Genomic DNA, 21263 nt, shown 5'->3' with positions numbered 1-21263 from the left:
ATTAACTTTTAAGAGAATTTCCCTGCTTTACATTCCATTCAAAGTTTATTAGGTAATAGAAAAAGCAGAGAATTTAGTGGATGTGCAATGTTTGCAGAACGATAGCCGTTTTTATGTACTATTTGCCTACTTACGCCATCTGTTGGTACTCGGTAGAAGTCAGCTTACATCTTTATTGCCCAAAATAAGGTAATCAAGAAATATATATAAATATAATAGACAGAGTGTGTTTTATGTAGTGAATAGTTTTCTATAGATATCTAGTAAGAAATTAAAATCAAATTGTAAAATACCGCACGAAGAATGAAACGCAATGTTTTTTCTATGGCAGCTGTCAAACTGTGATGTTTTTAAAATGTCAATGTCAGTAAAAATCATAGAAGTCGCATCGTCCGGCTGTTGTTTGGTGTTAGCGCTAACGCCGCAATATAATAATAAACAGCGGTGACTGGAAGATGCGCTATCCTCATGCCGATGGCTAGCCTCAACGTAGCGGAGTGGTCGGCGGAGCAGGTGGCGGACTGGCTGACAGGTGCGTGCGGCGCGGCGGCGGAGCGCGAGCGGGCGAATGACTCACGCTGTGTGCTTGTGCAGGGCTGGGCCCCACCGTGGCGCGCTACGTGCCGGCGCTGCGCGAGCGCGGGCTGGACGGCGCCAAGCTGCTGACGCTGCGCTGCGACGACCTGGAGTACCTCGGCATGCACGTCATCGGCCACCAGGAGCTGCTGCTGGAGGCCGTCGAGCATCTGCGGAACTTTGTGAGTCGCCTCCGCACCACATACGTGTATCGCTAGTAGACTAGTGTGCAGTGAGGCAATGACTCACTGGCCAGCAGCCGTGCCTCGGTTATCTCCACTGTGTTATCTGTTGTGAGCGTCGCTACTCAACTATCATATATGCTTATGTCTCTGTTTAATTATAGTAGCACTGTAGCAGTAATTTGTATATGATTAATGATTCAAATGGTGTTACTTGTAGATAGTAAATGACTTATTAATGGTAACTGTGTGCGTAATGTCACTGATGTGGATATGTTTAGCAATATGAGGTGTCGCGAGAGTGCGTGCAGCAGCTAGCACTACGAGTGTCAGTGGTGGCCACCACCCTGGCACGTGCTCTACGACACCACACGGACGCGCGGCTTGAGACACAGACACTGGCTGATGTAGCTCGCACCGTGCACGCTGTTAAACCACTTGTGTGCTGGCTCGACAGGTAATGTGCTACAGATACACTTTTATTAACCATGATAATTATTCATACGTATTATAAATGCCATACTTTGTAGGGATCTATGGATGCAAGTGTGCAAGGTTGTTAATTTTTAATAAAATGTGGTTAATGACAAAGTATCTTACCATGATGTCTACATTGATGTATTCAAGTAATAGTCCATGTGGGATTCAACAAAAAAAAACAATTATAACTTGAACTAATATAATGTTACCATGACTTGCAGCATTACAAGCCAAATATTTGAAAAAAAAATGTGTGTTGTTTACATTATCCTAAAATAAAGAGCAGATATTAACTTTGAATTCACAGGTCTCGGATTGCTATCTGTCTAAATTATAAGCAGTCTTTATTTGGCAGATATCATTAATTGTCAGATAACTTTTTTTTGGCAATAAATTATTTATTTATTATTTATTAACTTATTGACATTTATCAGTAACCAGTGAAGCCAGGTCTCAATCCATGAAATATTACAAATGGAGTAGAGATTATTGCTGTAGTATTAGGGGTTAAAGTATGAAATTGCCGTTTTATTCTAGTAGGTTTTTGAATTGCCATAGAGTCTTCATGGTTTGAGGTTTTCGAATGGAACTTTTTTCACGTGGTTTCTGTGATGTTCTTCTTTTAAAAAATGTGAAACATTTGATTATCGATGTTCAATTGTTTTTGTTATTCAACTTAAGAGGACGAATTGGAATTTTTGGCCCCAAGGATTTCAATTTTTCTCAGTAAATACAAAACGGATCAAAATACAACTTGGTTATCTGAAAGTTCACGATATAAACCTTATTTTGTTTGTTGTAGAAACATGATTAGGTAACTTTTATAACAGAGAAAAATATATCAAACATACCTCTTTTTAAAAAGAGATTCACATATTATGGGCAAACGGGACCGATTTAAGCCTCTTAACTTTTTTAGTAGTTGAGTATATACATACTCTTTAAAATGGTAGTAGGAATTTTTATTAAATTATCATTTCTAAATATTAAAATTACAAAACCATTTTGTCGCTTACGACTTTTAGTTATAAGCTAACGCGCGTATTGTTATCCTCGCCCCGCTCAGACGCTCCGACCCCTTTTGGCGCCTTAGATGCGCGTGCCGGTTATGGAATTATTGTTGACCACTTCCTCGCCTTAAACAAGAAAGATGGATACTGCGAAAATTTGAGTAATTTTTGAATATGAGTTCCGACGCGGGATTGAACGGCAGAAACAGCCCGCAATATCAATGCTGCATTTGAAGAGGTGTCTGCTAAAGAACGCGCCGTGCGATTTTGGATTAAACGCTTTCGTGGTGGAAACTTCGACTTGAAGAACGAGCCATGAGAAAGACCGCCTGACAGGTGATTAACGAGAAATTAAGAGAGACGGTGAACGCCGATCCTAGTCAAACTACCCAGATACCCAGCCGAACACCGAATAATGTTGAAAAAATTAGCAGTAAAACAGCCACGACTCATGAATCGACCTTCACCGCTATTGCTCCATGACAACGCGAGGCCTCATACAGCAAAATAAACCGTTTTAACTCTTCAGGAACTGCAGTTGGAAACTATTCGTCTTCCTCCATATTCGCCAGACCTTGCTCTAACGGACGACCATTTTTTTTGTGATTTGGACAATTATCTACGTCACAAGAAGTTTCTTCCCAGGAGGCAGAACAAAATTCTTTCACACTGTTTGTGCAGTCTAGATCCTCAGAGTTCTATCGTAAAGGCATAAATGACCTTCTTATTAGATGACCGCAATGTATAGATAATAATGGCAACTATTTTGATTAAATAAGTTTGTTAAAAATTAAAAAAAAATACAATTTAGGTTTTCAGTACAAATCGGCAATTTAATACTTTAACCCCTATTATTTTGAAAAGAACATCAAAATTCATTTAATATGATATTTTACTGGCCTCTTTTTTTACAAGTCACTTGATGATATGATAAGATAAGAAATAGTATGGGCAGAGAATCCCAAGGAATGTTATGCCTTGTTGTCCTAAGGGATGTCAGTTCTGCAATCAGATAAAATTATATAGTCTTTCTTATTCAGGAATGTAAATGGAAAACATGTTATAAAACAAAAGATCCTGACAAACAACAAATTGAGAACTCCTTTTTGGGAAGTTAGAAATATGTTTTTATATTAGTGTAATAGTTAACAAGTTTACTGCTGGAAACTTGTAAAGTGTTATGAAGGTGTAGTGTCGTGTGCGTGCAGATGGCCGGGCGGCGGCGCGGGCGGCGCGTGGCTGGCGGCGCGCAAGACGGCGCTGCTGCAGCACGCGCTGGAGGCGGCGGCCTGCGCGCAGCGCGAGCGCTTCGCCGACCAGCCCGCGCGCGCCGTGGCCGCCGCCGCCGCCGGCACCGCCGCCGCCGCCGACTACATCATCCAGGACGTGGCCGACCCCATGGTGCTGCAGCCCGCCTCGCTCGACACCGTCACGCTGCGCCAGGCCGACAAGCCGCTCGGCTTCGACGTGGTGCCGTCCTTCTGCGGGCACCACCAGCTCGCCGACATCCGCTTCGGCTCGCCCGCGCACGCGTCGGGCGCCGTGCACATCGGCGACGAGATCGTGCAGGTGGGCGCGCAGTGCGTCATCGGCTGGAGCGGCGCCTGCGTGCTGCGCGCGTGCGGCGCGGCGGGCGCCGAGCTGCTGCTGCGGCTGCGGCGCCGCGCCGCCGCGCGCCGCCCGCGCTGCCCGAGCCGCGCCGCCGCCGCCTGCTGGCGCGCCCGCCGCCGCCGCCGCCCTACAGCGACGACAGCGAGCCCGACGAGCCCGCGCCGCACCCCGCGCGCCTGTACCCGCCCAAGCCGCGCGCGCTGGTGCAGCGCCGCCACACGCTCGCCGGCGACGCCGAGCTCTACAAGCGGCCCAGCCACACCATCGAGCAGGTGCCCACCGCCGACACCACCACCGATACTTGTACAGATAAACTCGCCAAACTTAATGACGACTCACAAACTCACGTGATTTTCCGAGCCATTAAAGATATGGTTTATTTGAATTATACACACTATCAATGTATGTAATAATTTCAGTTCTGGCAAGAGCTGAAGCAGCAGCGCTGGGGTGCTGAGGGCGGCAGTGCCAACATGACGCCGGCGCCTGACGACACCGCGCTCTACGCGAGGGACAAGGTATCAAACACACAACCAAGATAAAAATTTGATTGTCATAAGACTCACAGAAAAATACATAGTTTGTGCCTTATTGTATCTGGCCAGGTATATCTGATATATGATATGTCTGCGAAATTACGTTATTGTTACGTATTTTATTGCAGGCTGTGTCATGTAGCACAGGCCTCGAGCTGTCTCCCCGGCCGCGTACGTGCCTCGGCGTCGTGACCGACCGTCCCCCCGCTCGGCCCCTGCCGGCGCCCGGACCCGCTGGCCCCGCGCCCCCGGGGCCCGCGCCTGACCCGCCGGGCTCCGACGAGCCGGCCGCCCCCGACCGCAGCCGCGGCAAGATGGATAAGAGCCATTCTACACCCGCGTATGACTTCGACGCCAGTGTGGACGAACCGGGTCCTCTAGCCGCGCAAGCCATCCCCGAGTCCCCCACCACCCCCACTGACAGCCCGCTAGCGATACACTCGGCGTACAAAGCTGATAGGATTCTAGATTTCAAAAAATCCAGTTGTCAAATCGGCGAGGCCATACTGCAACGCGGGCGGCGCAGCAACGCGGACGAGCGAGCCGCCGACGCCGACAGCGGCGCCGACAGCGACGCGCTGGCGCCCGACCCCGCCTCGCCCGGCCCCGCCTCGCGCCCGCTCCACGCGCTCAACACCGCGCTGCTGCAGCGCCGCCGCTCCGCCGCCGAGCCCGCGCCCGCCGCCCCACCTGCGCCGCACAGGTAATGCTCGCCTGCTGCCGCGCTGCATACACTGCAAGAGTCAACCTCGTGATAATCATTTGCGGTTACACCGTCTTTTACATCAAAATGAAATGAAGTGATCAAGAAGAATAAATAAAATGAAAAAGAAAGTTATAAGAATATATTTTTAATTTAATTCACAAGGTAATAATATTAACTGCACTGATTATGGAAGACATTTTTTCTCAAATGTTACTTTTTCTGTACTTAACATAAAAAAAAGAATATAGTGTCGAATATTTCTGAAGATGGACTAATGAGTTTATTGTATTGATTTGCACCTGTGCACAGATCGGGTCGGCGGGCGCCGTCTCCCCCCCCGCGGCCCGCGCCGCCGCCGCGCCCGGCCGCGCTGTCGCCGGGCCCGCAGCACCCGGGGGCGGCGCCGCAGTACCCGGGGTCGGCGTCGCAGCACCCGGGCACGGCTCCGCAGCACCCGGGGGCAGCGCCGCAGTACCCGGCGCTGCGCGCGGTGCTGCGGGCGGTGCCGCGCGAGGAGCCGCCCGCGTCGCCGCTCAAGCCGCGCCACCCGGTCGACCCCACGCATGTAAACTTCACCACCATATTAAAAGAAATGCTTCAAATTATTTTGCCTCTTTAAAGTTCCTAATAGTCACTGAAAACGACGTAGTGACCTAGCTTTTATCTCGAATGTTACATATTACCTTAAAACCAGGCATTTTTTTTAAAGCGTCTACGCCTATTTCTGTGATATTATATTATTGTGTGGCGTCTATTGTGTCAATAAGATTAGCTATAGCCTTCCTCGATAAATTGGCTATTTAATGCTAAAAGATTTTTTCAAGATGGACAGATAGTTTCTAAGAATAGTGCGTGTAAGAAAACAAATTCTTTAGCTGTATAGTATTTTTAAAGTTTTATTAGGGGTATTTTTTTTCTGTTCGATCGTAGGTGACATACCTAAATTAAATCGAATAATATTTGCACGGGTTGGGCGGAGTATTTACATGATGTACTTTCTTTTTTTATTATTTATTTACCTTGTTTAGATATCGATGCCTCTGCGGCACATCACGAAGCACGACATTCGCGTGCTCCCGACGAGCGAGCGGCGCGAGCTGCCCGCGCTCAACAGCCCCAGCGCGTCGCCCCCGCCCCGCGCCCCGGCCCCCGGCCCGGCCCCCGCGCCGGCCCCCGGCCCGGCGGCGGGCGGCGGCGACATCGTGGTGGGCGCGTGGGCGGCGGCGGAGGCGGGGTGGGCGCGCGGCGCGGCGCTGTCGCCGGGCAGCGCGGTGCGCGGCATCTTCCCCTCCTCTAAGTCGCGCAGCCTTAAGAAGAAGAGCTCCATCCTGGCCAGTGAGTAGCGAGCCCCAGCTAACGTGTCCACGCCCTCTCATATATTGACTCAGCTAACAAATTATGATAATTGTAGTTTTTTGTGTATTAATAATAATTTTATATTTACCTGAAAAAAAAAACATCTTTATAAATAACGAAAAAAATAACGTATTCTAGATTAAGTACAGTTGGTACATTTAGAAGTGATAAACTGATCGGTAATATTAAAGTCTTATATTATCTGTTCACTTACACTCAATTACACAAAATCATCATCCTCCGAGTCTTTTTCCCAACTTTACTGGGGTCGGCTTCCAGCTTCAATTATTACAAAATAATAATGATAAAAATGATCCATTTGCTCGAGAAGGGCTGGAAATAATGCCCAATCGAAACAACAAAATGTAACTATTACTCGATTACTATATTACACGTTTGTATGTATTTTGCTGCGCATTGATGTCAGCATAAAATGAATACTACTATAATGTATAGCTCTGTTCGTACAACAGTAATTTGTTTATTCTGGATCCTATCCGGGAAACTGAGTAAAATGCTTGCTGCTAATGTATGTGGGATGTGAATGAGCTTAATTTGGTGCAAGTTCAATTTGGCTTAAAGAAAAGGCTTGTAAGATGTAACATACCCCCGTGTCCGGCAGAGCGGCGGCTGGTGCCGGCGGCGGCGCTGGCGGCGCGCGGCGCTGGGGGCGCGGTGTGGCAGCGCGTGCGGGCCCGCGCCTCGCCCCGCTGGGCGCGGCGGCACCTGCTGCTGGCGCACAGCGTGCTGTACGCGTACCGCGCGCCCGACTGCAGCAAGGCGGACTGCATGATCTACCTGGCGGGCTGCACGGTGGCGGCGGCGCCCGAGGTCAAGTCCCGCGCGCACGCCTTCAAGGTGTACCACACGGGCACCGCCTTCTACTTCGCCTGCGACTCGCGCGACGCGCAGCTCGCCTGGATCCAGCTCATCCACCGCGCCACGCTGCTGCCCGAGCTCGCCGCCAACGTCAGTACACACCCCACCGTTCTAACTATAAATTTGATTATTTACGTTTCTACATAATATCTTAATTAAGTCTTACATTTTAACTAATCGTAAATAACATTACAGTGCCTGTATAACCTTGAATCTGTACCACAGGCGTTACGATCGCTTTCAATTACGGTTATGCTACGATTCATCCTCGACAATGTTTTTCCATTACCACCCCAAGAACTGGTGCAGTATTGAATAATAGATTGACATAGAGCCTTAATAACTGAATAATTAGTTTTAGACCTACAATATAACGTAACTTCTTAAAAACAAACATCAGCTTGCAAATTCTAGATGTTAAAGCAAAGCATTACTTATATTCTAAAATAATTATCTCTACTTTTTTTTCTATCCCATTTTAAACCTCTTTTCTTAACTTTGCTCAATTTATTATTAAAATATAATTAGGCTAGTCCCTACTCTAGTATCTTACTCTAATATTGTACGTTTGGTTTTAGATGGACGTATCGAAGCAGTTCTCGGAGACGGACTACTCGGAGACGGAGTCGGACACGGAGAGCCCGCGGGAGCGGGAGCGGGACAAGGACAAGGACAAGGACAAGTCCAAGTTCGGCTCGCTCAAGAAGCTCACGCACCGCATGCAGCGCAGCGACTCCGGCGACCTGCCGCCGCATGCCGCCACCAGCCTCGACCGCAAGTACCTGCGCTTCTTCTACCGCAGCAAGCCCAAGGACGACGCCAAGCCCAAGGTTGCTACCCTCACCGAACACTTCCCCCCACGCAACCAAACAGTTCTACAGACTTCTTCATTGATATTGCAGAATAAGCAAGTGGGAGTTCCCGTGCCCACCGAGCACTACCGCAGCTACCGCCGCGTGGCCGCCTCCCCCGCGCCGGCCCCCGGCCCCGCCCCCGCCAGCCCCCCGGGCTCCCCGCCGGCGCCGCGGCCGGGGGAGGAGGGCTCGGGGCGGGGGCGGCGCCTGCCCAAGCCCATCAACTACATCCACGCCTCCAACCCCAACCTGCTCGACTTCGACAAGAGCGACTTCGTCACTAAGCCCGCGCTGCACGTGCCCAAGCCTAAGCCGAAGGTCAGTGTTGTGCTGGTGTTTATATAAACATGCTAATAGTAGACTTGTGCAGGCTAACGGTGGTTGTGACGCAGACGGAGACGCTGGTGGGGCTGGTGACGCTGGAGCAGTTCATGCTGCGCAAGCAGGCGGAGGAGCGGCGCCAGCTGTACAGCAACCGCGTGCTGCTGGGCGTCGAGCACCAGGCGCTGCTGCACCGCCTCGACAACATCGGTACGAACACACGCTACACTAAATACACAAGGAATATAGGCAGTTTATGTACAACGGCGAGCTTAACCCAGAGTTGGGATTTCTTACAGCCAATCTTAAAGCGATAGAGATCAGAAAGAGGTAGGGAGAACCAAAAGATTTACTACTTTAACTGTATAGATTTTCATGCCGTCAAGATATTATTTAGCACAGTTATATAATCTTATATTCTGTTACATTTTTGTAAGTGTATTTTGTGACTGACATTATTTAGTGTTGATTTAAAGAGTACAAGGATTATAAGAGTGAACAAATAGAGTGACAATATGATGTACATGTTACGTCCGCGTGTGTTGCAGTGCCGGACGTGATATACGGCGAGGTGTGCGGCAGCGCGGGTGTCGGCTCGGGCGGCTCGGGCGGCGGCGGCGGCAAGCCCGTGTCCGTGCGCGGCAGGGACGGGTCAGACATGCGCTTATCTCTACCATACTTATTATAAGATTTATGCTCAGTATCACCAGTGACTGATCAAGTCTTTGACAGCCTATCCTAGAACTTATCTATGTAACAGACTAACTATATATTTTTTTTCCACTACTTAGTTCTATTTTCGACATTGCCTCTTGATAATTTTGAGCAGTAGATACATGTCTTGAAGTATGCAGTATGAACATAATGTGTATGATATTGTGCGACAGGTACGAGAAGATAGTGTACCGGGACGAGATGGGCGGCACCCCCGCGGGTGGGGCGGGTGTAACGTCGGGTGGGGCGAGCGGGGCGGGCGGGGCGAGTGGGGCGGGTGGGGCGCGCGCGGGGCGGGGCGGCGCGGGGGAGCGGTGGCGGGACTCGCTGCGCAGGAACGATAAGGTATGCACATTTATTTGTTTCACTATTCATCTATGTACATTGATTACAATTTAATTAAAAACTCATAGTAAATATTACTACACTGATGTTAATCATAAAGAAGTGATGGTGAATCCTAGTGGTATTGTCCCCCGCAGGTGCACTCTGCCCGCGCGGACGCGGAGGTGAAGCCGCATCACGCGCACTCCGCGCATGCACGCGACAGGTATGACTAATAATATTCTATTTATTTTTTCATTTTCATTTTCGTATTGTTACAAAGTTTTTAATACTAAATAAGGCTGCAAATTACTAGTAAAACATCGAAATCAAATAGCAGAACTTTTCGAACGTTAGATCTATATGAGACGGCCTTCAAAAACTGGGAAGAGGAAAGTGGAAGAAATAGGTTTGTTAACGTATCATACGGCGACGTCGATAAGCAACTTTAGACATGCTTCTGTCTGTCTGGCACTTTCTATCGCTAGCTATTGCAAACATGTGGTATGGTGTACGTGTTCCGTGTGCAGCGGCAGCAGCGGCGCCAGCAGCCGGCGCGGCGGGCACTACCCGCACCTGCAGTGCCCGCCCACCTTCCAGCCCGAGACCTACTCCCTCGCGCGCCTGCCGCCGCGCCCGCGTGACTCCGACGCCTAGCGCCCCGCATCACACACCCAGCCTCACTCTCAATATTAACCTCATGCGCCAATTAGACAACAGCAAAGCGCATATTTGGCAAAACTGACGCCGAATAAATGACTATATAGACTCTGACCGACTCACTGCTCGAATTGCGTTTACTTGCAATAATTTTCACACACATACGAGCCCAAAACACAAAAATATATATAATTATTATTCTATGAAATACTTCCATCAATAACCAAGTAACCAAATCGACATTTTATAGATGCAACCTTAGCCCTAATTCATGAAAAAGTACGTTTTCCCTAAACTAATTACAAAGTCTTAAGAATTACGTTGTTCACAAATATGCTACGCTCAATTATTTTGTATTTTTAATAGTAAATGTAAATAATTAGTGTTTAGCAATCATTAAATTGTGTAATTATGTACAAAGTAAGATTATACAAATTGATCATGGAAAATAATTGGAAACATATCTATAAATGCAAGTGTAATATAAAATTAAACTTTCAGTATTTTTTATACAATTAATATTAGGTAGACAAAAGTGCTCGTCCGTGGAACTGTGACGTTACCCTAGAGCTTACGTTATTATTTCATAAGATTGTGCTAAACGAATACTCGTTGTTATTGTTCCGTAATCATGTAGATAGACTAATTGAGCTCGTCCTACATCGAGTGCTTCCTTCATTTGTATCCTGTATTGTAACTGTTATTATTTACTTTGTTTTATCGTTTTGCAAATGTTACCATTTGTAAAGGGGACTTATTGTAATTAATATTTGTACTGTATAATAGTAAAGTATCGACTATTGTTGACGAAAGTGCTCACATAATTGTCGCCTAATTTAAATCAGTCGTATATTGACGCGGTCTGAAGTAGGACGTGAAGTTTACCGTCACCTGTCTGTGTTCCCTATGAAGGCAGGACTCTAAACTACGTACAATGTTTGGCGAGCTAAGGAAGGAACTAGGTTTGTCTAATTATTTGCGTAATATGATAGTTGTGATGTTTTGGCAAGCGGTTAGCGTCTCACTAGCGCCATCTGTAGTACTAAAATAAATCTACAAAAGTAAAGAAACATTTGATCATCCCTAAAAATTAAGTACATAATGGAAAGTAGTTTTGCAACTTTTTAGAAGAATAGTAAATTATAAGATTTTGATTGTTATATTCCTGGTTTGAGCGCTAAACCATTCAACGTAGCAAGGATTAGGTGCAGTGGGACGGTAGCCGCGGCCGCGTGGAGCGGGACAAGGCTGAGCGAGCCGCGAGACTCGCTGTACAGAGGGCGCTATTTTATATACTACTAGATAGAATACTTTATTACGAATATTGTGCTTTAAGTGATACACCATAGCGACAACATTGTTTAAATATGGCTTCCAACTTATTGTGTTTTATTAAAAGTTTAAAATTAATTTAGGAACAAGACTGGATGTTTGTAGCATAGTGAAGGGCTGCATGAGGCTGTGCACCGCGCCGCAGCGAGGCACCGCGTGACGACACAGTCGCCGGAGCTGCTGCGGCCCAGTGGTGCACTCGTGTTATATAGATAGCTATACAATATTATTATACTTAGATAAATCAATCGCTGTCCTATTTTAAACAAACGCTTTTAACGAGCCGTCGAATGATACGAGGAATTTTACTTTATATTAGATGTGATAAGAGAAATAATTTCATCGTAAGTATAAATTATTGTTTTACAATATATTATGATGTACTATGAGAATGTCCAGACATGTTCGTTTACGCATGTACTCGTAATACGTACAACGTTATGAATGACTATTAAATATATTTTATACAACATAGTTGATTATTTAGCTCCCTCCTAAGACGTTGACATCGCTCCTGTCTCGGTGCGTTGCGGTCAGTCGCAGCGGCACGCGTATCATGCGAAATAATGTAAGGAATAGTAGTAGCATGCGAAACAATGTAAAGGGGTTTACACACCAAAGCCGCTGACCCGGCGGCACAGCCCGGCGGCACGACTGCCGCGGCATGTGGTGTTCTAGTAATTGTCAAATACTCTATGAAAGCCGGCGGCATGATTGTACAAAATACGGCCGGCGGGTTGGGCCGCCGGGCTGTGCCGCCGGCATCACCGGCTTTGGTGTGTAGGCACCTTAAGGCATAGTAGTAGGTATAGCAGTAGTGTGGAATAGTGTGTGTAGTTCGATGGCTAACGTCACACGCGAGTCATGGAAAAGCCCTAAAAAGTGCAACGGTGCGTAATTAATGATGAGGTGCAGCAGGTAATGACAGACGCAGCCCGAGGACGAGAACTCGTTCAAAAGAAAGGGCATGAGGAGCGAGCACTGTCGTGTAAGTGCGGGCGCCAAATTATTCAGATTTATACTATATCTTGTACATACAAGCTGTTAATTTGCATCTGTGCCATATTGAAGGAGGTAATTATTATGCTAATGATTCTCGACCCAAATCAACAAAAAATTGGTACGTAATTTTTTTCTTTAATTTTTTTTCGCAATTCCGTTAATGTCATCTAGTCTTATTTAAACTTGGCGCGTATGTTATTGGCCTTAAAACCGTGCTGCGCCCTCACACAAACGCAAAGACAAAGTGGTTGCGCGGTAATTTTAATAGTTACAAAATGCTATTACTCAATTAACGAATATCTAAATGACAGATACCAAACATAATAAATTTATTGTAACAAATTAATAATATTGACTTTGTATTAATAATGACAAATTAATTATATTGACTTTGAATTAATAATAACAAATTAATAATGATGACATAAAAACAGCCCCGGATCTTCAATTTTTTTTAGGCGGGGCAAAAACTGAAAAATGCCGCCCCGCCTATTTCTGTTTATTTCCACCAACGAAAGTCACTTTTTTGGTATGTAAAAGGACTTAAAAAAATGGGTCCAAATCATTGTAGGCTCAAACAGTTGGCCAGGTTTATGTTATGAAAGTCAAGACAGATTAATGTACACAAAAAGTTAATAAGTTTTAAAAAGCGCTATAAAGTAACAAGCAGTCGGAGGCGCAAACTTTTTTGTTTTTAGGACTCCATAATTTTTTTTTTTTTTGCTATGTTTGATTTGTAAAAGGTAAGACAGCGTGGATTTGACTTATGAAGTCAACAAGGTAATCATGGGCGTAGCCAGCTTTGGGCTCAGGGTGGGGCAGCAGTCAACGTATCCCCCGGGGGAGGGCGGGGGCCCTCCGATTTTTTGTATCTTGAGCCGTTAATATCAAACTTTTTAATCTCTTAATTTGAGAGGTTTATATTTTCAGGGACAGAAAATAAACAATCACACACAGGACAAAAGCCAAAAGCATATAGTTTCTGAATACGCGAGCGAAGCGAGCGCAAAATTTTTATCGGATTTAAACCAAATATTACGTAAAATTTAGCCCAAACGTACTTAATTATTTGTTTGTTGACAAATGCAAAAATGAGGGCATATAGTTTCTGAATACGCGACCGAAGCGAGCGCGAAATTTTCATCGGAATAAAACAAAATATTACGTAAAATTTAGCCCATACGTACTTAACTTTTTGTTTCTTGACAAACACAGAAATAATATAGTTTCTGAATTTTAATTATTTTTTAACACTTAAAACCAAAAACTATGTAAAATGTATGCAAGTGCCCCAGCTTGCCCCAGTGTGGCTACGCCCATGAAGGTAATGTCTGTGTAATATGGCGCGAGCGAAGCGAGCGCGAAATTTTTTGAGTCTACGACACAAAAGTACCTGATTGAGCAGGCACATAGTCAAGCAACAAGTAGCCGCGAGCGTAGCGAGCGCGAACTCTTTTAAGTTATTTGTTAGAATTTAATTTGTGAGTCACAAATTAAACAGGGAATTATGTACAAATAACCGTGATTAGAGCGAGTGCCATTTGTGTTCCATGATGCGGTGCGTCAATAAAAATAATAAACCATCAGAAAAACAGTACACAAATGTCATTGAGCCGCGGCCGCGAGCGTAGCGAGCGACAATTTTTTCACTTAGTTGGAGGATGTTAAAAGTGAAAAATAATCAAAATGATCAATGAAATAAAGCGAAAGCGACTTTTTTAGAGACTTTGCTTGTCAGTATCATGATACAATGGAACTTCCTTATGAAACGGGTGTAATTTCATCGAAATTTCCTGGTGGTGGGGCGTCCCGCGGCGCCCCTGAGACCGAGGCGCCCGGGTTATTCGCACATTCTGCACCGTAGATTAAGACGGCCCTGTAAGTAACTATTATGGTAATCTGTTATGTAGGATTTAAAATCAGGCAGCCGCCTGATTTTGCCGCCCCCTGAATTTGCCGCCCGGGGCATGGGCCCCGGCTTGCCCCCCCCTAGATCCGGCGCTGCATAAAAATGCATGTATTTGTACGCTTCAATGCAAGACATAGATGGACTAATATTATATGACATTGCACCACCTTTTTAAACCTATGTTTACAAATAAAGATTTTCATTTTCATTTTCATTGTTATATTGGTAATTTCACTGGTGTTTGCAATCCTATTCCCTTCCTTTTCCCGCACATACCTCAACGCATTCGTTGGAGCGAGAGGCGACACTAGCGCCCTTGAGTCGTGTGTGCAACATAACAAACAAAAATGGCTGACAACGCGCGCGAGAGCTCACGTCTCTCTCCGATACAAAAATCGATATTGAGTGGAAAATTGGTGTGATTTGTGTTGAACTTTATTTGTGGCAGTGCTCCTCGTACAAGAAATCGCCGTAGAAGACAACAGGTACTGTGCTCCTTTCCTTTAGGCATACTTTCTTGTTTTGTGTCGCCCGCAGTATGCCGATTTTCCCGTCGCATTTGCAATCACCAGTTTTTCAAATTTTTCGCATCTTTACGAACCATATTGCGTTTCCCGCGTAACCATTTGGTCCTGCATAGCCGGATTAGTATTTAGAATCAGTGTTAGCCATTCATTAGGTCGTTTTCGTCAAACCCGCATTGTTTCGTAGGTACTTAGCTAACTTACGCGTCGAAAAGTAAGATAGGTATTTCACGTACTTATTTCGTTGAATTTCGCTAACCCCGCAAATATAGTTCGCGTACACAGGTATTCCGGTGCCTAGGTACCTACTTAGTTGATAGATATCAACTTTCCAGTCGCTTTCAATACGTATTTCATTTAGTTTTTTTCGTACCTAATTTGTAGGCCGCTAAAATGGCACTGGTAGATAAATCGTTGAAGCTGCTAATAGCTAAACGTGATAGAATATTCGCTCGCATGCAAACTATTGCCGATAAAATTAAAAACATTGATTCGCAAGATTTCACTGTGGAATCCTTCCTGTGTGACCTTGAAACAGTAGATTCTTTGCGTACAGATTTCGAAAGTGTGTTGAACGACATTGCCGAACCTCGAGCTAAAACTAAATCCTGATTATGTTGTCAATTGTCAAGCACTTTCTTCTTTCGAAGACCTTTTAGGCCGTATAAAGCGAGCAGGGAAATCACTGCAAGTTCAGTCGCATTCTGAGGTCAAAAGGTCACCCCGTTTGCCTCCCATCGAAATACCCGAATTTAACGGAGATATTAAAAATTGGCCTTTATTCATAGCTAGTTATCGTAATGCCGTACATAATAATATTTCTCTGACTGATTGTGAGAAGTTATATTATTTATTAGGAAAGTTGACAGGCAAGGCTCGTTCAATATGCGCGGGTATTACCCCCTCCGCGGATAATTACCCTCTTATTTTCGATTCACTTTGCAAAAGGTATGAAGACAAGCGTCAACAAGCAACTTCATACTTAGATCAGTTTTTGATTTTAAACTTATTCCTTCAGGAACCCCTAACAATTTAGAATTATTTTTAGATAAATTCGCTTCGTCTGTAGCTGCGTTGAAAAACCTACAAATTGATGGCCTCGCTGATTTTATTTTGTTTTATGTCGCTCTTAAAAAACTCGATTTAGACACGGGTCGTACTTTCGAGTGCACTCGTAAATTAAAACCTAATAGTTCTGAATTTCCGTCTTTTTCCGAATTGGATAGTTTTGTTCGTGACCACATAAAGGTATTGGAACGTACGTCATCATCGGTTGCTCGGGTCACCAACAATAAAAAACCTGCAGATCGTAAACCTACTACTACACATGCCTATACGTCTAGTTCGGCTGAGTCATCCGCGTGTAGTCTATGCGGCGAGCAGCATGATTACATTTATAAATGTAGGGTTTTTAATAGTTACAAACCAGATCAACGTTTTAAATTCGTAAAATCTAATAACTTATGTATAAATTGTTTAAGTAGTAGTCATCGTGTTTCCGCATGTGGGTCGACATCTACTTGCAAAAAATGAAATTCCAAACATCACACTTTATTGTGCTTTGATAGTAAACACGCGGCAAGTAACTCGCCCCATTCAAACGCGGCTCGCGCGCTGCCACCGACCGCCGTTGCCGCGGCCGAGCAGCCGGCCGCTGCGCCCGCCATTTTTACAGCAGCGCCGCTGCCATCGAGTGTAGCGACCACTACCCCCGCGCCCGCGCCCCCGCGCACGGACGTCGCGCTGTGCTCGTTATCCGAAAATCATACCGAGAGTAAACATCGGGGCCCTACTACGGTGCTCATTGCTACTGCTCGTATTATTATCATAGATTCGCATGGAAATGAACATAGTGTTCGTGCATTGTTAGACAGTGGTTCTCAAAGTAACTTTATAACTAGTGATTGTTGTCGACGCTTAGGTTTGAACATAAATAATCGGCCTTCTTGTTCTACCGTAAAGGGAATAGGGGGTTCGAGTAAAATAATTCAGGGTTCCGTAAATATTAAATTTTATTCTCGTTTCAATCGCAACATAAATTATTGTTTAGAGTCGTTGGTAGTAGATAAAATTACCGAACGTTTGCCGACAGCCACGGTGGATGCTTCTCTTTTATATAATTTCAAAAACTTACCGTTGGCTGACGATACATATTTTTCATCAGGCCCGATTCAGGTTTTAATCGGTGCTTCGATTTTCCCACATTTGCTCTTGTCTAACAAAGTTCAAGGACAGCCCCCGCATGCTTCGCCTCTCGCTTTAGAAACTGTCCTTGGCTATGTAATTGTAGGTGACGCTCCAGTACGCGTTGATAGTAAGTCGACTGTATCGTATTGTTGTACCACGGACCCGTTGGACTCCGCTGTCCGTAAATTCTGGGAATTAGAGGAGGTGGATGTTCCCTCCATACTAAGCCCGGACGACACATTGTGTGAGGAGTTTTATACCCGCACTACCACTCGGGATAGTGACGGACGTTACGTAGTTGCTTTACCTTTCAAGGGTGAAGTCGAATCCCTTGGGAACTCGCGTCAAGTAAGTGAACGTCGGTTTTACTGCTTGGAAAGAAAAATGCAGGCTTCTCCACAATTGAAGGGCGCGTATAACAGTGTCATCCTCGAATATTTAGAAAAAGGTTACATCTCACCTACAGATTCTGTGTCTTCGGAAGTTTCGTACTTCATTCCGCATCATGGTGTGATCCGCGATGACAAGATCACTACCAAGCTTCGTGTCGTTCTCGATGGTAGTTGCAAGACTTCTACCCGCGTTTCGCTTAATGATCTCTTGTATGGTGGTCAAAGCCTACAAGGGAACTTATTTAACATTATCGTTAATTTTCGTTTGTTTTTGATCGCTCTTTCCGCAGATATTCGTCAAATGTTTCTCAGCATCGGAATCCGAGAATCGGATCGTCGTTTCCAACGCATTTTGTATCGTTTTTCGCCGAAAGAACCTTTAAAGGTTTATGAGTTCAATCGTGTCGTTTTTGGACTCAAGTCTAGTCCTCTTCATGCTCTGCGCACTATAAAGCAGTTGGCGGAGGATGAGGGTGATTCTTACCCTCAAGCTAAGGAAATTGTAGCTACAGGTCTGTATATGGACGATTTTGTCTATTCCGTTTCCTCGGAGGACCAAGGCATTTCCACCGCCTCGGAAATGATAGGTCTCATGAAAGCTGGTCAATTTGAATTAGTCAAATGGACCAGTAATTCTCAAGTTGTACTAGATTCGATTCCTCCTTCTCATCGCCTGCCGGCTGTCAAAGAATTTGACGAGTTTGACCAACATAAAGTACTCGGCTTGTGTTGGTCACCTACTTCAGACCATTTCAGCATGAAGGTGAATACTCCAGCTAACCATTGTACCAAGCGCACAATACTGTCGTGTGTCGCTAAAATATGGGATGTCATGGGATTCGTCGCGCCTGTCGTCCTGTATGCTAAACTTCTCATCAAACAGCTCTGGCTGTGCGATTGTGACTGGGATGATACCCCACCTGAAGATATTGTCAGGCTGTGGACTCGCTTTAAAGAAGAGCTACCAGTGCTCAGTCGTATGAAAATCCCACGTCACCTAGGTATTGTCGCCGATAGTGTCGTCACTATCTTAGCTTTCGCGGACGCTAGTGAAAAGGCATATGGTGGAGTTATTTACTTCCATGTTCAAAATAGCGATGGTAATACTGTCAACTTGTTAACTGCTAAATCGAAAGTTTCTCCTAAGAAAGTAGTTTCTCTCGCTCGTCTTGAGCTATGTGCTATACTTGTGCTAGCTCAACTCATAAAAAATGTCGTTGTCGCTTGTCAAAACCGCGTTGTTATTCGTAATATATTCGCATTTTCGGACTCTACGGTCGCACTCTGTTGGGTACATTCGTCGCCCCATCGGTGGAACACCTTTGTGGCTAACAGAGTATCTAAAATACATAATGACTTATCTTCACAAAATTTGTATCACGTGTCCGGTACAGACAATCCCGCTGATTGTCTCTCACGCGGACTCACACCTTCTCAAATTATTGATCATCCGCTTTGGTTCACTGGTCCTCGGTGGACTCACTTGGATGTCTCACAGTGGCCTGTCGTTCCCTTCAATCCCTCTTCAGTGTCCGAAGCACCTGAAGAGAAGAAACATTCGTTGTTAGCTACACCAAATGAAAGATCTCTTATTCTTTCTTTGGCCGATCGTATTTCGTCTTGGAGTAAATTACTTCGTGTGGTAATTTACATTTGTCGTTTTACTAAATTGTTACCTCTTAGATATCGCATGTCAGCGTCGGATTACGACTTCGCTGAATTACTCGTTCTTCGCCAACTTCAAACCCATTATTTCTCCGCTGAGATCGTCAGACTCGGGCAAGGCAAGGATTGTAGTCCTTTTATTCGACACTTGAAACCGTTCCTCAAAGACGGACTCATTAGAGTCGGAGGCCGTCTAAGTAACTCTGATTTGAATTATGATAGGAAGTATCCCTTCTTGCTTCCAAGTAAGGATCCAATTTTAAATTTGCTTGTCGAATACCATCATAAGGAGCTCTATAAAGCTGGCAGTACAAAGTGGGCAAAAATTAAAAAAAAAAGCTCAAAATTTGTTGTTAATTTGTTGCTAATTAGTTACCAAATAATCGATTTTTTTGCTTTTGCCGATTTCGAGAAATCGGCAACAATGCTAGCTTCACCATAAGCTGGCATGGATTATAAGATAAAAGTAAAGGTAAAATAAACAAAATCACTACAAATTTGTTGCTAATTTGTTGCTGTATAACCAAAATAAATTTGAGGTGCAAAAATAATTTTATTTTTTCAAATAGAAAATTTTTATTTGCTTTGCGCGCTTGAATGTCAATTGTTTCATGAAAAAAATATGAAATAAATTTGTTGCTCGTCACAGAACTGTTCCTTGTCACTTAGAGAACCAGCAACTAAATAGACACCAGACGATCGGGTGTCTTGAACTTCGGTGACTCACAAACCGGTCATGCTGGCTTGAATGACGATTTTTCCGGTGAAAAACGTTGAAATGAATTTGTTGCTCGTCACAGAGGTGATTAATGTCTCTCAGAGAACCAGCAACTAAATAGACACCCGACGATCGGGTGTCTTGAACTTCGGTGACTAACAAACTGTTTAACGACTATTATTAAGATTTTGTTATTTATTTATTCTATTAGTAAATTGCGTCCACTCCTTTTTATTAAATTGTGATGACAGTAGAAACACTTATTCATTGAGAAAGATTAAAATAAAATACTGAAGAAATTGGCAATTGTTTTTTAATTTATATAAAGTTCTCTGAGAGACATTAATCACCTCTGTGACGAGCAACAAATTCATTTCAACGTTTTTCACCGGAAAAATCGACATTCAAGCCAGCATGGCCGGTTTGTTAGTCACCGAAGTTCAAGACACCCGATCGTCGGGTGTCTATTTAGTTGCTGGTTCTCTGAGAGACATTAATCACCTCTGTGACGAGCAACAAATTCATTTCAACGTTTTTCACCGGAAAAATCGACATTCAAGCCAGCATGGCCGGTTTGTTAGTCACCGAAGTTCAAGACACCCGATCGTCGGGTGTCTATTTAGTTGCTGGTTCTCTGAGAGACATTAATCACCTCTGTGACGAGCAACAAATTCATTTCAACGTTTTTCACCGGAAAAATCGACATTCAAGCCAGCATGGCCGGTTTGTTAGTCACCGAAGTTCAAGACACCCGATCGTCGGGTGTCTATTTAGTTGCTGGTTCTCTAAGTGACAAGGAACAGTTCTGTGACGAGCAACAAATTTATTTCATACTAGCTGGTGCCCGCGACTTCGTCTGCGCAGGTTTAGTATTTCGAACAATATGTTTACAAATTGTAGCCTATGTGTTATTCTGATGTATAAGCTATATTATTGTAAAGTTTCATTAAAATCCATTCAGTAGTTTTTGCGTGAAAGAGTAACAAACATCCATACATCCATACATACAAACTTTCGCGTTTATAATATTAGTAGGATTTTTTTCATGAAACAATTGACATTCAAGCGCGCAAAGCAAATAAAAATTTTCTATTTGAAAAAATAAAATAATTTTTGCACCTCAAATTTATTTTGGTTATACAGCAACAAATTAGCAACAAAGGACATTGTTCCGGCTCCATACATGTTCTGCCTAAGAACCGTTCGAATGGAAAGTGACTTCTATAAACTCTTTAAATTATATGGAATCCTATGAAATAAGTTTTCACGAACGGACACTTCAGGAAACTAAAATAATTACGAAAAAAGTTAATATTTTGAGGTTA

The 21263-nt window shown here is 44.5% G+C and overlaps 2 protein-coding genes across 3 annotated transcripts; both read left to right on the top strand.

The window, feature by feature from the left end:
• Positions 1 to 336: 336 nt before the first annotated feature.
• Cnk (connector enhancer of ksr) lies at positions 337 to 12011 on the top strand. Of its 2 annotated transcripts, XM_064034360.1 has the most exons (16): positions 337 to 532; positions 595 to 758; positions 1040 to 1215; positions 3441 to 4131; positions 4279 to 4377; positions 4524 to 5098; positions 5411 to 5666; positions 6130 to 6436; positions 7080 to 7426; positions 7915 to 8166; positions 8239 to 8508; positions 8583 to 8721; positions 9060 to 9162; positions 9399 to 9570; positions 9708 to 9775; positions 10080 to 12011. In XM_064034360.1, the coding sequence occupies exons 1-16, from the start codon at positions 469 to 471 to the stop codon at positions 10204 to 10206; spliced, it is 3810 nt and encodes a 1269-aa protein (XP_063890430.1). In that variant the 5' UTR covers positions 337 to 468; the 3' UTR covers positions 10207 to 12011. The 2 variants fall into 2 exon arrangements, with proteins under 2 accessions (XP_063890430.1, XP_063890431.1); XM_064034361.1 differs by lacking the exons at positions 337 to 532; positions 595 to 758 and having other exon boundaries at positions 1073 to 1215; positions 3457 to 4131.
• A 5536-nt stretch (positions 12012 to 17547) lies between these two features.
• Positions 17548 to 19889, top strand: LOC135116788 (uncharacterized). The gene is made up of 4 exons (XM_064034356.1): positions 17548 to 17722; positions 17846 to 19118; positions 19239 to 19465; positions 19870 to 19889. The coding sequence occupies exons 1-4, from the start codon at positions 17548 to 17550 to the stop codon at positions 19887 to 19889; spliced, it is 1695 nt and encodes a 564-aa protein (XP_063890426.1).
• The last annotated feature ends 1374 nt before the right edge of the window (positions 19890 to 21263 follow it).

The sequence above is a fragment of the Helicoverpa armigera genome, chromosome 4 (genome assembly GCF_030705265.1).
Source record: "Helicoverpa armigera isolate CAAS_96S chromosome 4, ASM3070526v1, whole genome shotgun sequence".
In the NCBI taxonomy this organism is placed as follows: Eukaryota; Metazoa; Arthropoda; class Insecta; order Lepidoptera; family Noctuidae; genus Helicoverpa; species Helicoverpa armigera.
The sequence above is the reverse complement of the archived record's forward strand: the minus strand, read 5'-3'. Positions and strand labels throughout refer to the sequence as shown.

What these genes read in the sequence shown, in the direction of transcription:
- Cnk (XM_064034360.1), top strand. Translation starts at nt 469, where the DNA reads ATGCCGATGGCTAGCCTCAACGTAGCGGAGTGGTCGGCGGAGCAGGTG. An exon ending in TGCCCAAGCCTAAGCCGAAG is followed by an intron (nt 8,509 to 8,582) that starts GTCAGTGTTGTG and finishes GTTGTGACGCAG; the next exon opens with ACGGAGACGCTGGTGGGGCT. An exon ending in CGCTGCGCAGGAACGATAAG is followed by an intron (nt 9,571 to 9,707) that starts GTATGCACATTT and finishes TGTCCCCCGCAG; the next exon opens with GTGCACTCTGCCCGCGCGGA.
- LOC135116788 (XM_064034356.1), top strand. Translation starts at nt 17,548, where the DNA reads ATGCAGGCTTCTCCACAATTGAAGGGCGCGTATAACAGTGTCATCCTC. An exon ending in GAAGAGAAGAAACATTCGTT is followed by an intron (nt 19,119 to 19,238) that starts GTTAGCTACACC and finishes GTTACCTCTTAG; the next exon opens with ATATCGCATGTCAGCGTCGG. An exon ending in GTATCCCTTCTTGCTTCCAA is followed by an intron (nt 19,466 to 19,869) that starts GTAAGGATCCAA and finishes TGCTCGTCACAG; the next exon opens with AACTGTTCCTTGTCACTTAG.